Raw genomic sequence first — 17,985 nt, forward strand, 5'->3', positions numbered from 1 at the left:
AAATAGACAAAGTTTCTTCTTTTCATAATGTAAAGAATCCCGAGTATATCGCAATAACAGGAATAAATTCTTACAACAGAATATACAAAAACATTTTGAAATTTTTTTAATCTACTGATTCATTTTAATATAAACACAGGAATTTCTTTAGGAATAATTTATACACAGCAAGTCTTTTTATGTAATAAATTGGCCACTTTAATGTTTAATTTTCTCTTAAAAAAATCTAAACAAGAAAAATTGGAAAATGTATTTGCAACTGCATCCATTCCTTAGCACTTTCTAGTTTTTTGTCCCAGAGGTAGACAAACTCTGGCCAATCCTTTCATCTCAAACCTCACTGGTTCAGAAAACAGAAGAAGAGAAAGGTGTCCCTGTCCACAGCAGAGAGGTTGGATCTTCAAGATTTTTAAATAGCAATAAATAGGGATCCTGCCTTGCCCATTTCAACAAAGCTTCCAATGGTGCTCAACAACTTTAGAGGCTGAACACAAGCATTTAAAGTGATAAGAAATTTGCAAAGAGTTCTTCAATAGTATTTACCAAAACCACCTTCCCTCTTTCCCTTAGCAGTGGCATCCTTGCGAGCCGGGCGGCCCCGAGAGCCGGGACAGCGCAAACCCCGCTCTGCTTCCCCGACCAGTGAGGTTCCTGCCATCCATCAAGGTAACTGCCCTAGACAGCAAAGTGAAATGACCAGGTAAGATGATCCCACCCCAACCAGAGGGCTCTGGAAGACCAGGATACTGAAGATACAGAACGTTTTCCCACCTCCTTTATTCACTCGCTGTATACTGGGTCACAAAGCTTGGGCGGGACGGGGAGAGGGACAAGCCTTGAATTGGACAAGTCAGCAATTCCTTTTTGGCATATTGTAAAGCTAACTAGAACTGGTACCATGGAAAAACTGATCACAGACAGACACACCCACACACAGACACAGAAAAGTGCCCTTAAATTATATTTTAGGCATTTATAAACTACAAACATTTTATAAAATTATTCTATGTACTTACAAAACGCAATGAAACATTTAATTAGTTCTTGTAAACCAGATCTTCGTCAACTGACTACCCGTAATCTACTGGACTTAAAGCCCTATTGAAAATGCTAATTAATGGTTACTAATCAACAGAACGCATACCCAAAAAAATATATATGAGCACACACGCATATGCACACACACAAACTAGTGAAGTCCTAAGGTACTTGCAGAACTTGTAGGTGAGACCGATCCGTACAGGCCGATGAGCAACCACTGCCACGCTCCTGGTAAGGAATCGACTGCTCCAGCTGCAGCCTCCAGAGGTTCAGTTACAAGTACCAGCAAGCAGAATTGTGACACCTCAGCGCTGATGCTGTCCCACAGATTTAGCTCAGGATACCTCAAACTCCTGCCAAGCCCTGTGTCTCTGTACATCCCCACTGCTGCGTCCTTTGTTTCAGGTGTCTCCCCACAAACTCTTCCGTGCTGACTGACCTGGCTGCTCTGTGCCAGAGGCTGCTCAGCGCCTCTGAGCAGCCAGTTCTGAACCGAGGTGTCCTTTGAAGCCCTCCTGTCTACTTGAGTTCTGTATCTTCAGCACCCCTGGCCACTCGTGTTGTTTCTACACATCATTCTTCAATCCTTGTCTGCACATCTACTCATGGGTTAAGTTGCAATATCTGGCTTTATCACTGGTTAGTAAGGAGTGGATCCCTTGCACCTTCCTCCACTGTTGTTCAGCCCAGTGATTGAATACACAACTGACAAACAAAATAAGAATAACAGGAAACAAGTGTTACTTGTACTAATGGAATGAAAAGGGTTTAAATATAGATATATATCTATATTATAGATATACATATGCAGATATATATATGTATATATAGATATATATGTATGGAGTTACACCAACAATAGGAGTGTTGTTCACTTAGACTCTGATTGTACCCAACACCCCTCAGCAGTTCCCAGAGGGCCTGGCAGCAGCTCCCTCTGGTCACCAGTTATCCTGGGCAAACTGGGCTTTCTTTCCTTTGTTTTAAGAGACCAAGAGCAGCACCAGTGCGGCCGCACCTGGAACCACAGAGCACTTGGCACCAGCTGGGAGGAGCAGGGCATCGCTCAGGGCGGCTCCACACCGTGCACCGTGCTCTGGTTTGTCATCCTCCCCAGCAGCACCTGAGTGGCAGGGCTGTGTCTGCACAGCACTCATGTTCCCTGCAGCCAAACCACCTCCTGTGCCACGGGCACTCTGCAGGGGCAGCCAGGACAGAGCCACAGCGAGCCCTGCAGTCCCAGCCGCCTGCTCCCCTCGGCGACACCAGCTCCTCATCCCACTGCATCCAAACATCTCGGTGCCATTCGGCAAAATCCTGGTTTTCAGGGCTGGGTGGGCTTTTGTGTTTCATTTATAAACAAACTGGATTACTTTAACTTTATTCAAACATAGCTGAAGTTCTAAATAAATTTTCCATACCAGACAAGCCAGTGGTCTCAGGGAAGAACAACATTACAAACCATATTATGACTCTATCAAGCCAACATTAATTCTCAGTTGTTCACATGCACAAACAACTCGATTTACTGTCCAAGGGAAGTCTGCATGAAAAACCCATGTGAATAAAGCTATTCAAAATGCACAAAACACAACAAAAAAAGCTATGGAAACAAACAGAACAAAAAAGGAATTAAGCTTGAATTGCAAACACAGAACGCAATGGTATCATGAAGGTGGTTTGGTCCAGGAGAGCTGACTGCCATCACACACACGGACGTGAGGCCTCGTGGCTGTCTTCTACTGAAGTGCTTTTTGAAATGCTTCTCGTGATGCTACGTCATTAGTGTTTCTTCCTAATGCATTGTAAAACCACCTACATACAATTCTACAAACCAGTAACTTGGACAGTTTTAACAAAACCCTCCTAGCCAGCTGAAAGATCTGAGGATCTCCAGTTGTGGTAATCAATATGTGCAAGGGAGAGGAACAGCCACTGCACCCAAAGGTCACTAGAACATCATCAAACATGGAAAACCAAACCAATGTAGCGAAAACTTCCAATTTTGCTGGTTTCTCAGGACTAGGGAGAAACACTCCCTCCAAAGACAAACTGTAGTAATTAACCACAGCACACTGTGTACCCAAGAGGCTGGGTACAACTCCAAGTAGCCAAGCACCACATTACTCAGATACCACAACCAACACCTGCACCAACAGCTGCCAGAGCTGGAAAAAAGGAAACATTATACAGCAAGTTGATGGCAAGCTCGTGTTAGTCCTGTGTGCTTGTAAACCAGTTACACGCTGTCAGAGGGCAGTTAAAATTTGATGGCTGGTCCATCAGAATCCACAGTTACAATGCATATAAACAGGGGAAGAAAAGGGAACTGACTTTTTACTGGCACATTAAAAGAAATCAATTCAATGTTAGTTTGGGAAAAAAAAGTAATTTAAAAAAAAAATCAGTGCTCTCATCAAACAGAAGCAGCGAAGACAAAAGCTGGAAATTTGATGTAGTATTATCATCAGGCAGCCTGTGACAGGTTTTGGTCAGGAAAGCAATGCCATCCCATATAAGCCAATTTATTTTGGGTTCTGATATATTTTTGATGCTTGTGACATCTGAGCAAGAACTGGCAGGAATGACTCAGTCCATTCTGCAGGACAAACAGAAAGACCATTCCCTTTAGTATTTCTTCCAACGTTGTGAACGTTTGATTTCTGTAACAGGTTTCAGGAAATACTCACAATGTGAAGTTCCCATATCAGGTCAGATGCATTTCCACTTTTTCAAACATGCAGCGTTTCGCTGCTGACCCAAGGGCTGCTGTGACAGCACATTAAAATCCTCTGTGTTTGCTTAAAGAACCCTAAGTCAGACAACTCTTGGATTTCTCCTCACAACAACAATTTTTTAAAAATCGGAGAAACCCCTTGGAATTGAGGGAAATATTCTGAGGTGACTCTCTGTGACAGGCAGTGACTGTTCCCCTCCAGAACCTAGAGCATGTGGTATATGGAGTGAGAGGTTACCAGTATCAACGGCATTTATTGGCTGCTGAGAAATGTGAGATGTATTTTTTTTATATACACACATATAAAAAAATAAGAGTGAGGTAGATAAATGTTTGAAAAAAAAAAATCAAAAACTGTCCCCCTGTCATACTCTAAAACCCTTATCTCAGTATTTAAATTCATTATGGGGCATCTCTACAGTGATTTAAACTGATATCACAAAAATAAATAAAAAATCCTACATAGAATACCTTCTTAATTAACTTTTTTGTCTTTTTCATTTTCAAAAGGGAAAAATAACTATGGGACAGAGGCAAGAGAAGATAATGGGACCTAAACTACACAAGCAAAAAGCACTACAAACTTTTAAAAATCTCCAGTCAAAACTAGCAATCAGTATATTTTAACTCATTGTTCTTACTCAAAGATTTGAACATTTCCATCCCAGAACCACCTCTTCCTGCCATCGTTTGGTTGGATCAGTGCTAAACAAAGGCCTAGACTGGAACTAAGATAAGATGAGCAACTGGTACCACTCCTGACAGCCCCTCCTCCTCCTCCTCTCACCAAGGCTTCTGCAACTGAACAAACAAGCTCGCTCGTCTTCTTTTGTTCTGAGGTTTGGTCTGTGATTTAAGCCACAAGCTTGGACTTGTACAGGTTTTCATAGCTGCCAACACTTCGCTGTTCGCCAGCCAAGCCGCCGGCCCTGAGCTCCCCCGGCCCCAGGGAACGGCGCGGGGGCTTCCCTTTGGCTGGGGGTGGTTTCTCCACCAGGGTGGGAAGTGCTGCCCAGGGGCCCCCCAGAAAGGCTTCCCTCCACCAGGGCTTGCCCAGCAGGGAGGTGAAGAGCTGGGGCTGGCTGGAGCCAGGGGATCAGCGGCCACCCGAGGGATGCCTGGCATCGCCACTGCACCTGGCACTTGTTCACAGGGTGGAAGGGTTAAAAGGATCTTTGTAAGGATCAGTGACCCAAAAGCCTGGTGTCTGCTGTTGTACCCAACTAATAATTTAAAAAGAATACGTGTGTGTGTGTGTCTGTGTGGGGATGGGCGGGTGGATGCGTGCCACGACCAGAACAAGCGGGGAGGGCAGGAGGGGCAGGACCCTTGTACAACAATGAATAGAAACACTGAACAAGAATGTACTAAATAGTTAACCTTTTGTTTCTGACCTGAGTTTGTATCACGCCTTGCACTGTAAGAGACTCACGTGCTGTCTGGGCAGAGGTGAGTGGGAAGGAAGGAAAACTGGGGCTTAAAAACACCACACCACAGCACTGCCAGAGTGTTCCCGTGCGGGGTGTCCCTTCTTTCTCCTTGTCCCCCTCCAAAGCCCTGTAGCCCACACAGCCAAGATGTTGTAAAACAACTAATGGGAAGGAAAAAAAAATCTAAAAAAAATTAAAATAAAAAAAAAAGGAGGAAATGTATTTATAAAAAGGCATTAAACAGTTCATGGCAAATCATATGAAAGGTATCAGTTACTGGGAAGGAGGAAGTAAAAGTTACACACTATAGTACAAAGCATAAGAAAATTTGTTGAAGTGGAAGGGAAGGGAAGGAGGGCAGACCTGAAGGTTTTCATAGATTAAATCCACAAAGATAAAGAACAAAAAAAATAGCAGCTTTTTTCTGTACAGACATATAGATGAGTATCTGAACCGTAAGAAAGTTATAAAAGTGACACAAAAGACAATGTGTATGCAAATGATCCATGGTCTAACATAGAACTGCAAGACCCTTCGAGAAGTCTTAATAATAAAGAGAAAAGGTCAACAAAGCATCATATACTTGAATCCGGTTACTGCTTTTTTTTGTCTTCTCCAATTTATGTTTCTAGGTGTTTTTTCCTTGCAAGCCTGTGAAGGAAGGCAGGCTGCAACGATGGAGATCTCGGCCGCTTATTTTCAGGTTTTTCGTAACTCATTTTTGGCAGGCAGATGACTTTTTTTGTACGAAATGCACGTGTTTGTTTAGCTCACCACTGCCAGTTTTGTCCAGAATTCACTGGGATGGGGACAGGGGTGGAGGGAGGGCTGGTTCTTTACCCCATCCCTTTTATCTTCTCCATCACAAGAAAAGAAAAAAAAAATCACATTTTGTCCAGTTTTAAAAAAAGATCTAGACAATTTGACTTTTTAAATTATTTTTTTTAAATACCAGTGCATGACTGAATAGAACATATTGGTCAGGATCTGTTTTGAACAGAGCAGTTGATTACTGTGCTCCTTCCATGACTACAAAAAAAAAAAAAAGAACAAAAACCAAAAAAACAAACGAAAACAAAAAACAAAGAGTTCATTTTTTTTTTGGCAAAATTTGGCAGCGTTGAAAATGGTAACAGCCTTGGACGAATGATGGCCCTTTTTTATTCTTTTACATGTTCCTAAAAAGATTAAAGAGCAACATTAAAAATCCAGTCTTTTTTAGTTTAGGGTTTTTTTGTGTGTGGTTTTTTTGTTTGTTTGTGTTTTTTTTGTTTGTGGTTTTTTTTATAAAGACCTACAGTGTTAGGCAGGTGCTTGCAGGGGTACTGGGAACCACCTGGCCTGCAATATCTTTGATCTGATAAAAGTGCTGTACGGTTGAACTTGCACGCAGATATGTTTCCCATTATGAAGCAAAAAGAGAGACAGAAAGAAAGAGAAAGAAGAGAGAAGAGAGAGGAGAGAGAGACATCAGATCTCAAGTTTTCTGTTGCTATTAAGTGTTAACATTAAGAGTTTTAAAAGGCCAACTGTGTGCCCCATGACTGGAGTCCTTGACTGAAACAAACATCTGCTTGCATATTGAAAAAAAAGAAGAAGACGGCAACTTGTTTTACTGAAAAAAGGGTTCTCCCAAGTGCAGCTATGGCAGTTCTGAAGATCCACTGAGGTACAGTAGGCTTTTGAATATATTGTGATTTTCTTTCTTTCTTCCCCCAATGCCTGTGTTTGTGTGTGTTTTGTTTCTGCGAGGCTCTGGCTCCGGGATCAGCAGGCCGAGGACTGGGGCAGCGGCAGCGCCCTCTCGTTCTTGCGGCCGCCGTTCATGTGCGCGTACGGCTGCCGCTCCTCGAAGCTGGCCCGCAGCACCACCACGCCGGGGCCGTTCTCGGCCTTGTGTCCTGAGTGCTTGTCAGTGGGTTGCAGGGTGGAGGAGGGGTCTAAAGGAATGCTCTCCATGTTCTCAGTCTCCAGGTCAAGCTCCTCTGTGTCCGGAGGCTTGTTCTCCTCACTGTAGAAGAAGGAGACCTCTTTGAAGGCTGGGTCCAGCTCGTCTTTGATGCTACCGATGATTTCCAGGAAGGAGGGTCTCATCTTGGGGTTGTACTGCCAGCACATGCGCATCAGTTCGAACCTGGGCAGGGAACACACAGGAGAAACGTTTACTGAGGTGTTTCAGAGCCATGGCCAGGTCACACCACACGTTTCAGAGAATCCTTCCACTCCAAGGGAAGCCAAAGTGACAGAACTTCCACAGGTGTGGGTCCAGAACCCATAACCATCCATCTATCTAAGAACTGGGTTTGATGATCCTGCTGGGTCCCCTCCAACTCAACAATATGCTGTGAATCTCTGTGCCACATTTCCACCTTCCTTCTCATCACCCATTCACTCCCCCACCTCCTACCTCACCTTTTCTGCTCCCTCCAACAAACACACCTGCCCCAAGGGGACCTGACATCCAGAACCGTTTCATACTTTTATTCTGACTTGGTATTTCTCTTTTTCCTCTAAATTACCCTGTGCTTACTCAGCCATAAGCTACATGATTGCACCTCCTGGAGTATCTTTTTCAAACAACTCATCCCATCCCATCAATACTGACTTGAAAAAAAATTAGAATAGGAAATACACGCAAGGTAAAGCAGCGCCTTTTTCCCCTGAAAGAAGAAAATCACATTAAAATTAATTGTAATCCCCAGTGGACCTTTGCCAATCTCAAAGACATTCTCTAATCTTTTTGTTTTAAAATTAGGTTGTTTTCATTTATGGCCAGGGATGCATTAATATTTTACAGAGTGTGAGATCATCTGTTTAAGCACATCCATGATTAGATCTGTACAATGTCCCATGCTGGCAAAACAAAACCACAAAATGAAACAGTAATACAGACATAATGAAAACAGCATTTTCATGACACAGCAAAATTGGATATTCCCAGGAGATCGCCCTGAGCTTTAAACATAACACAAGAAAGGATTTCACCGTCTGTGAAGGTGGAATAGGGATGTCTTCTGTTAACACAGCGCAGTAATAGGACAAATTTAAATAAGAAAAGGAAGATTAGCATTAATTCTTCAAGCCAATCCTCTGTGTACACAGTGCTCAGAGGAACATGCTGTGTGGAGGAAGTCACTGCTGGCCAAAACTACGACTCTGTGCTAGAGTAAGAACGGAACTAAAAATAAAATAAAGCCAAGAGGGATCTCTCAGTCAAGGTAACGCACGGTGTCTGACTCACCTGCCAGCACTGGGACCTGCAGCCCTGTCAGACCCCCTGCCTTGGCTTGCTGGGGTTTATTTCCCACCTCTGCCAGCCTTCCCTTAAGCCAGGTCACCTAAACTTTTAGCTTCAATTCTAGAGAACACCACCACCCTGTTTCCATCTTCCACAGATTTTTCCAAGCTCAAACGACCAATTCTATTTCATCTTTTCATTAGCTCTCACTGCCTTGTGCCCTCAGTTTACCAGATCTCTTCATCAGTGTGGAAAGATTTTATTTTTTAACTAAATAGAGAAAAACAAAACGAACAAACAAAAAAAATTCACTCTCTTTTTGCATAGGACCTAAGTTCATCCAAGAGTAATGCCCCCGGCTCTAGAACAACCTTTCCAACAGGACTGACACTGAGCTGGAGAACCCTGGGCTCTGCAGCCCATGGTGGGTCTGGAGAGAGTTCAGGAGCCCTGGCCTGAAACAAAACCCCAGCAAAGGAAGCCCCTGCCCAGAAACTCAGGAAATTGGGAAATACTGCTGCACCTCCAGTGTGCTCTCAGCTGACGGGAACCAGCAGAGAGGGCAAGTGTTTGGCTGTGTTTGGGCTGCAAACACTGCTGAGTGCTCCAACCAAACCCAAAGCAATCTCCACTGAAGTGCATCTGAAGTGCCCAATATCCCTGCCAGAGCTCCACTGGCACCGCTCCGCCTGGACAAACGTCAGCCACCTGAGAATGGCCTTGTGACACCCAGCAAGAGCTGGCAAAACCAGTCTGTGCTGGGAGAACTCCCCGGGTACTCAATGCTGCATTGTAACTGCACGTAGACACGTAAACAGTGCCCAGCTCCTGCTTGTTTTTGAGTCTGTGAAAAGCCTTTCACAGCAAAAGCGAAGCCAGGCTATAAAACTGCACCGTACCCTCACCCACAAGCGGGGAGGAAAGCTTGAGACATAAATATATAAAATCCATTTCTGTTACTTCATTGCTGTTTCCCTTCCAGCTGACTGCTGTGTCCCTGAATAGAAGCTTGGCTGGAGCCAGGAACTCTGGATATTCGCTGGCACAGCGCCCCGAGGCCTAAGGGCAATGCTAAGGAGATACCACAAGCAGCGGAGTAATGCATGTGACATCAGCACAAACAAGGACATGTGATGTTTCTTTTAAGCCATTCCAGATTAAAAAACCCTACAGAGTTCCCATAAAAGGATTTTTTTTCCTTTTTAACTCTGTGTGTTCGCAGGCCTTGTTTACATTATCTTAAACAAAATAAAAACCCTTCCAATAGACAATGGAGGAATTCACAGGCTGTTAATACAACCTGAGCAGATTTATAAAGTACGTTCCTGACTGGTGGCAAGTGAGCTCCAGGGAGCTGGAGGCACCACCATGGGTTAGGGGAATAGCCAGCATCCCTCTGTGCATCTTTTGCTCAAGGAACTGAGCAGAAACTGAGTTCTGTTTTGCACCAAGACAATAATAAAAAAAAAAAAAGAAACAAAAAACAAACAAACAGAAAATGGAAAGTTCCTATAGAAGCTGCATTCCATTTGTGCTTTGGAATACACTTGATTTGGTGGGGAAAAGCAAGAGGACCTCTCCTCCCCTGCTGCTGCTGTGTGCTGCCAGTGCCTCTGCAGAGCAGACCCCGGGCTCTAAGCAGGAACAAAGGGAAATCAGCACTGCGTAAACAGTCTACAATGCATGTGGGGGAAGCAATCCTGCTTCAAAAACAGAGTGGAATTCCAGCCTCCACAACTTTTAAAAGCCCCATGGGAACACACTGTCTGAGAGCTTCAGCTGTACCAAAGCTCGGTGCCACGCAGCCGTCACCTGATGAGCAGTGCCATAACAATGGGAGGACATAAAAACATCACTGAGTGCACAGGAAGAGGAGAAAAACAGCAAAGCTTCTCCTGGCACCGTTGTACTGAACCATCTGTCTTATTGCATGGTTCTGTCTGCACAGCCTCACCAGCTATGCCAGGAGGGTGTAGCATAAACACAACTGAGGCTTGTTTCACCCTGTACAAGAGTAAAGAGCCTCCAGAAATACCCCCCCTCCCTTTGCTTTGCCCTTTTCACAGGGATTCACCTCCCAGCCACAGGACAACCCTCTGTAAAATCCCCCTTTGCCCAAGCATCCTTTGCCCTGCACAGCAGAACAGAACCTCTCCAGCTCCACCTAAAAGCTCCTGACCCACTGCTGCCAGGGTCAGGAGAGGAGCACAGCACAACCAGCATCCCAGGGATGGAGACACAGATTGTCCCAGCCTGCCTGCACCCTGCACAATTCACAGGGGAAAAACAAGGTCCTGAGGGGAGCTCCTGCTCTGTGGCTGCAGGGTGCAGGGCTGTGTCAACATCACATCACCTGCACAGCTAAAAATAGCAGATTTGGTGACAGCAAGAGTCTTCTCTCTGTTCTCATCTACATTTCCCCACAGCAGTCACCTCCTCCACCTGTTCTGGAGGTTTCTCTGTCAGCACTCCCTCCTCTCTCCATAGACAGGTCCACTGAGGTACTGACCAGAATTTCAGTTGCTTCCAAGTCAAACTAACTTAAAGAAGTCCCTGTGCTTTTGTAGCTACCCTGTGAGACACAGGAGCACAGAGCCCCTCTTCCCAGGTGCTTCCAGGCAGCACCAAGCCCAAGTGACCTCCCTGCAGCCAGGCTTTGCTTCTGGGACATCTTGAGTTAACATCAGGAGTCAACACCAAAGTATCACAGCAAGAATTTGTGCTGCCTAAAAAATATCTCCCACTAGCACAGACATGCCAATAAACCTTCCTTTAAAACAATCTTTCAGCAATCTCCACAAAAGAGAGATCACTTAGTTTACAAAGGGTTCCATAAAGCACTGGAGAAAGCTGTGCCCTGGAACATGCTGGGATGCAGGGTAAGATGTATGTGCAATTTCAGGGCTCTTAGACACTGTTAGAAACACTCTCCTGCCCATGTCCTAATTTTGCTGTAGGTCCCAGCTGAGGAGGAGGTTACTGGGCCCTGGAGAGGATCTCTGCCTACAGACCAGGTCTGGTCCTGCCAGCAGTGTGGGGGAGCAGTGGGGAGGTCACAGAGGCACAGCACAGCACTGTCACAGCATCCCAGGCAGGGAAAGAAGTGAAAACATGTAAAAAATAAAGCACCACAGGAATTTAAGAGGGTTTTTGACTGCCAAGTACATGTGCAGGGAACAAAGGTGAAGGTTACTCCTGGAGCTCCCTACTGTTATTCCTACAGCTGCCTATTTGAATTTCAGCAGGTTTGGGTGTCTACTAAAACAAAGACAAAACAAGCTGAAAGGGAGCAAAAGCAAGTCACAATAAGGTCATACTTTTGTTTTTTAACTTTTTACATTTGGGATAAAGCCAAGATGTTTTATACTCAACTTTATCACTAAAAAAAAAAGCAAACAAAAAAAAATCACCCCTAATGTGGATGTGCCTTAGGTCTGAGTTCAGCCTCAATCCTTTTTCTGACAGAGCAAAGCAGCACAAATCAAAGGCAGGTATTTTTTATTCTGCCCCTCTGCACTGTCAGGCTGAATCCTGCTGGGCAGAACCAAAGTGTGAACAGTTTCTCCACGAGGAGCAGCACAAGAAAGCCTTGGCTGTTACACACCGGTGCAAAGATCTGCTCTGCCAGATTTTAACCAAGTTCTCCCAGCTCACAAGCCAGGACCTTGAAAGTGGATTCATCCAGTAGCAACAGCCTTGGAGCAGAGGAGATTCCCTGAGGAGGGGGAGGAAGGGCTGGGTGGGCTGCAGCAGAGAGAGCTGCTGGCCTGACCCCCTCCCAGCCCTGCTCATACCACACACGCCCCAGCTTAGCAGGGAATTTCTGGTGCTGGATCTCTCCCCAGTGAGGTTGTTCTCACTGCAGTGGTGCTTTCTCCTGTGAGCCCAGGGAGCTGAACCCATCACATCCCCCTTGCTCCCCATCTGTGCCCACCCCATTACACAGCTCTGACCGGGTTAAACAATGTCCAGTCAATCTGACTGCCAGGAATTCTCCACAGCATAGAAAGGGAAGGAATGTGAAACCAAGGAATCACATGGCAGCTACACCTCCCCCTGCATATACCACCCACCCCCCTCAAACAACAAAACAACTCTGCCTGTCATCTGAAACCACAGCCAGGCTCCAGCCAAAAAAGCTATTTTCCTAAGAATCCCAAGCAGCTGAGGCCCTTAAGTGATTGTATCCCTTCTGTGGGCCTCCAACAAATTTCAATAACTGCAAGACACAGTATTTCCTTCCCAAAAGTCAGTTTGGGAAGTATATCAAAGCAATAAAGTCTGAACAACTGAAACTGCTGTACACAAAGGCCAGCAGAAGTATTTCAGCAATGTAAAGCTAAAAACTGAAGCTGCTGCTCTGCATACCCTCTGCTGCTGGGAGCTTTGGGTCGATGCTGGGGCAGGGAGAGGTTTTTCTGTGGAAAATCTCATCCTGTGCTTGCAGGGAAGGAAACTGTTAGCAGGGGGGATTTGTTTATCTCAATGGGACAAGTGCTGTGACTGAAACAGCAGATCCAATCCACCTTCAGATACACTGATTTACCTTTATGCTGAACTAAAAAGTTGAATTCCAGTGTTTACACACATTTCAGCTTGTCCCATGCTCTTTTCTCTCTTTATGCTCAACAGAATTACTTTAAGCAGAAGAGATGTGATTTAGGCACAGAGCCTCCTGATGTACCAAATGTCACTTATGAACTGACAATTTTTTAAGCCAAATTTTATTCAGTAACACAGAGCTTGGATTTTTTTTGCTGATTAGAGGAGTTGACCCAAGGTGAGATTTTGGCCACAAACAAAGCTGTTTTCTGGAATGTCTCACTACCATAAAATACTGGATTGGCAGAGCCTGTTTGAGCAGCCCCTCCTGTGGGAGCTGCAAGAGCAGAGCCTGCAGGGCTCAGCAGTGCCCCAGGGCAGAGGTGGCACTTACAGCATGTCGGGACAATTGTCAGGCTTTTCCAGCAGCCCCCCTTCCATGACGAAGCGCAGCACCTGCTCGTTGGTCATGCCCTGGTACGGCTGCTCCGCCAGCGTCGCGATCTCCCACAGCACCACGCCGAAGGACCTGCAGGGAAATCACACTTTAGGGCTCCCAGCCATCTTCACAAGGCTGTATTTCTGACAAGATGCTGAGTGCTGGGTGTCCATGGGGGTTTTGTTTTACCAAAGTATTCCAGCTGCTCAAAAACCATGTGCCTGTGGTGGCAGTCACAACCCCTCCCTCGAGAGACTGCAGAGTTCCAACACCTCTACTCTAGTGAGAAAAACTTCAGTTATCCCTTTGTGACATGCATGTAACTATGTTCTTGAAACAGAGCTTCCAGCTCCTTCCAGGTAACCACAAAGGACAGCAGAAGTGAAAAAAAGCAGTTTGTCTAATAATAGGAATTGATTACTGGCAAAGGAAGATAAGTATAGTTATGTAATTGGGTAGTTTGGACATAAGTATTGACACTTTCTAAAAATACCTCCATTTAAAATTAGATTATTGAGCAGACACAGCTCAAATTGTCTGCCCTGCACTGAAGAGTCATCTACTTTTAGAGCTGCTGGGCAAAGAAGGAAAATCTCGATGCTGTCTGACTTGTGTGGTAAATGCTGAGTCAAGCTGAGTGAAAAACACACAGTTCCACTGGGGGGGTGTTATGAAAACAGGAGTCCAGTGTCATTAGCTGGTTATGGCCCAGTGGTTTTATCTTTCAGCCATCCCTGGGATCTAAACTGGTTTGCATCTGGAGCCAGAAGCCACAAACTGCCTTGCAATTGTTTTCCTTTCAGGGGAGGGAGGGACAGGGGGTCAGCTCAACATTTGGGTGCCTTTGAAGCCTCTTTGATCACCGCAGGGATAACAAGGACAAGTCCTGCACACCTACTCGTCAGATTATCCTAACAAATAAACTCAGGTTGCTCCTTCCAGGCAACTACCAGCCCTGAAAGAATGCAAGATGCTGAGGATTTATTTATAGAAATCCACCCTCACCCTGAACAGTATTACATTAATTTTAAAATGTCCTCCTTCCCTAACTACAACAAAAACAGTGCTGCCTAATTACCTCATTCTTCAGCCTGAAAAGCAATAAAAGAATGAGTTGCTAAAATAAAGCTCCACCCTTCAAACCTCCAGACACTCTTCCTTCCTGCAGTTGCCATTTCACCTTACAACTTATAAATCCTGGACTCCAACCACTCAACAGGGTTTTGTCTTTTTGACATCTTGGCTTCTAAAACTGATCTCGAAGAACGTGGAACTACATGTCACAATATCTGCCCAGAAAGGCAGGAAAAACAACCTCAACCTTTTGTTTAGTGTTTGATGCAAATAAATGGTCCCCAAAACAGCCAAGCTCCCCAGTTTACACAGAGCAACTTCAAATCTGAACCAACAGAAGGATTCAAGGAATTTTTCCTGGCATAAAGAGACCTCCAATGTATAGTGCTTGATGTAAAAGTCACTGAGAAGGAATGATCCTTTTAGCCATAAGCAGATCAAGTCAATAGACATTATTTCGTGACAGTGCTAAGTCAAGTTCCACTACATTTGGAATTTAGATTGAAATTTCTCTGTAGCTGTGGATACATGTTCCAAACAAACAGCAAATTTCTCGTGTTGAGCCTGTTTCTTTGTGCCTCCAGACAAGTACACCCCTGTGAACCAAATTTCAGAGTAAATCACTTCCAACAATTAAGATGCCAAACCCTCCCAAGGAGAAACTCTGAAATACCCACGAGTACTGTCAGCCTCCTCTCCATAAATAAAACAATTTTTTTCCTCTCTATGCTTACAAGTAAAAATCTGTCAAGATTTTACTGCTCCTCCTCTTCAGCTTTCCAATCCTGTAATCAGTAAACTACTTTCCAGGCCAGGATATTCACTCAGATTGTCCCACTGATGAACTGCAATATGGTTTGCACAATCCTGCTTTGGTCTGAGCAACCAACAAATGCCAAACCATGGAATCCCAGGATGGTTTGGGCTGGAAGGGACCTTAAAACTCATCTTATTCCACACCTTGCCATGGGCAGGGACACCTCCCACTACCCCAGGTTGCTCCAAGCCCTGTCCAACTTGGCTTTGGACACTTCCAGGGATGGAGCAGCCACAGCTTCTCTGGGCAACCTGTGCCAGGATCTCACCACCCTGAAGAAATTCTTCCCAATATTCACTCTAAATCTCCTCTCTTCCTTGTTAGGGAAACACTCACGTACTTCCTACAACAGCCACAGCACTAATTTACATCTGACACCTCATTTGGTGTCACACCTAGGGGTTTTCTGTTTGGAATTTGAGTTATATTTAAAGAATAACATCACTTAAGAGTCCCATATTAGAACAAAGCATGTGTGGAACACACATGGGACATCTCCACTGCTCACCCTTTGGAGGCAATGGTTGGACCTGGAAATTCCTGTTGTGTGGTAAGAACAGGCAGCTCTGCCAGCTCCTCACTCCAGGCTTGGTCAGTTCTGCATCTGGGGATTTTTTAGTGATAAAGTCCAAATTTCTGTCTGCTTTGTGAAGCCATTACAAGTCCCAAAATTCTTTTACTGGGGGGACTGCCAAGAGCATGCCTGCACTGTTCCATCAGATAAATGGCTGATATAGGGCTTCCCTTCAACTCAATGTGGTTGTTTTCATCTGCTTCCAAGTCTGAGGGTTACTGGATTCAAAAGTAACTTACTCGCCATATGTAAAATAAAATTTAAGCATCATTCTGGTGCTTTGCTTTTTCACTTTAATTCCTCTTAGGAACTTTTTGTTCAGAGCTGGTGCTGTGAACTACAGACCACTGACTCCAAACTCCTCAAGCTGCTCAAGGAAAATGCAGTTTACTCCTGAAACACCATTCCTACTGACTTCTAGACATTTGGAGGCAATCAGCTGCCAATTCTGTAACAGATCAGCAGTAAAAACATCTTGTTAGGAAGGCAGAGAAACCATAAAAGACAGAGGAGAGGTTTTGCCAGTACACAGCCATCTTCTGCCAAGTCCTCCCTACCTATCTCCAAAAGCTGGGGGGTGTGTGGGGAATTGTTCCAGGGGATTACTTCTCCTAAGTACACGCCTCTATTAATAACTGCACAGATACAGCAAGCATGCAGTGTGCTTTGAAAGAAAACCCTATTTCTCCATCTTGCAGTATATAAAACAAGCAAACAAAGCTCCAAATGGAGAGGGATATGCACAAGGGAGAACTCCCCAAAAAAGCCTGTGAGTGTACACAACCCATCTGGGGGAAAGTGATGCTATTTACACAGAAGGTTTTAATGGAAAAGCAGGTCAGCACTAGGAACCTTTCTATATTCTTGGCAACTTTTAATGCTTTTCTTGAAGGAGGACAATTTAAAAAATGACAACTTGCTCTTCCAGGTGAAGGTAATGTTTTTCCCTGCACAACTGATTTTACAACTAACAGCAGGAAAGATGCTGCCACCTCCAGTTTTGGAAATCCATTTAATTCTGCTCTCCCTGAGAGCAAAATTTAACCTCAGGACTTCTTGCTGAAACATGAACTCGTGGAACAAGAGCTACCTTTGAACGGACAGGAGAAGCAGTGCAGTTAGTTAAGTCAACTAAAACAAGAAGAGAGGCTAGAAAGAAGGAGTTTAAAGCAGCTTTTCAGAGCCCTGTTTTGTTACCAGACGTCGGAGTGCGTGGTGAAGACTCCATCCTTCAGCGACTCCGGGGACATCCAGCGCACAGGCAGCAAACCCTTCCCTCCTTTCCGGTAATAATCCGTCTCGTAGATATCCCTTGTCATGCCAAAATCTGCAAGGCACAAATACTCTGAGTTTGTGTGAGAAAAGGCACAAATACTCTGAGTTTGTGAGAGAAAATGAGGAACATTCCTCCTTCCTACAAGGCAGAGAATCACACTTGGGTGTGATGAATCTGTGCTGTGTTCCCACGACATTTGACTTTGCAGACACTTCAGCTGCTGCCTCAGGGCTGGTGACCTTCCCTCCCAACACCACCAGACTGTGCCACTGACTTCAGGGGTGACAAGTCTGAATGGTTTAAATATAGGAATGTGAAAAGTTCCAGCATTATGCTCAAGCTTTGCAGTAAGATGAGTCTTCTGAAGGTCATGTACTTCACTAATTGTTCCCCAAATTCAGTGATTTTCATTTTTTTAAGGAGTGTAAGGAGTTCCTTTAGTACTTACAACTATTGTGTTTAATTGAACAATCTCACATGCTGAAGGAAATACTTCTTGTTTTCTTTTTCTTATTTCCAAAGGTAGTTCCCAGTTTCTGTACAATATTCCACTTCAAGTGCTACAGAGGATTATGCTGTCCATTTGTGATTAACACACCCAAATATTAAAAGCATACTTCCGGTTTATAGCCATGCTTAGTTGTAAATTCATAAGCACTTGCAAGACTTGGATCTAAAAATGTTCATTCCCCTGACTGTAACTCAGATTTATTCCAGTGGTTTTTTCTCTACAATCAGCCTGAGACAGAACTGCTGGGTCTCACACTTGCCTATGGAAACCAGCTACTGCTTTCTCAGACACCAACCAAAAAGTTAA

At 44.6% G+C, this 17,985-nt stretch overlaps 1 protein-coding gene across 2 annotated transcripts in view; it reads right to left on the reverse strand.

The window, feature by feature from the left end:
- Positions 1-2,406: 2,406 nt before the first annotated feature.
- Positions 2,407-17,985, reverse strand: part of IGF1R (insulin like growth factor 1 receptor) — a 168,938-nt gene continuing 153,359 nt past the window's right edge. For both annotated transcript variants that reach the window (XM_033070483.2, XM_033070482.2), the window contains exons 19-21: positions 17,090-17,219; positions 13,383-13,517; positions 2,407-7,342 (exon numbers count right to left, since the gene is read on the reverse strand). In XM_033070483.2, the coding sequence (XP_032926374.1) occupies positions 6,976-7,342; positions 13,383-13,517; positions 17,090-17,219 (632 nt within the window). In that variant the 3' untranslated portion in view covers positions 2,407-6,975. The remainder of the gene's footprint in view (positions 7,343-13,382; positions 13,518-17,089; positions 17,220-17,985) is intronic.

Source organism: Catharus ustulatus, chromosome 12 (assembly GCF_009819885.2).
Source record: "Catharus ustulatus isolate bCatUst1 chromosome 12, bCatUst1.pri.v2, whole genome shotgun sequence".
Taxonomy (NCBI): Eukaryota; Metazoa; Chordata; class Aves; order Passeriformes; family Turdidae; genus Catharus; species Catharus ustulatus.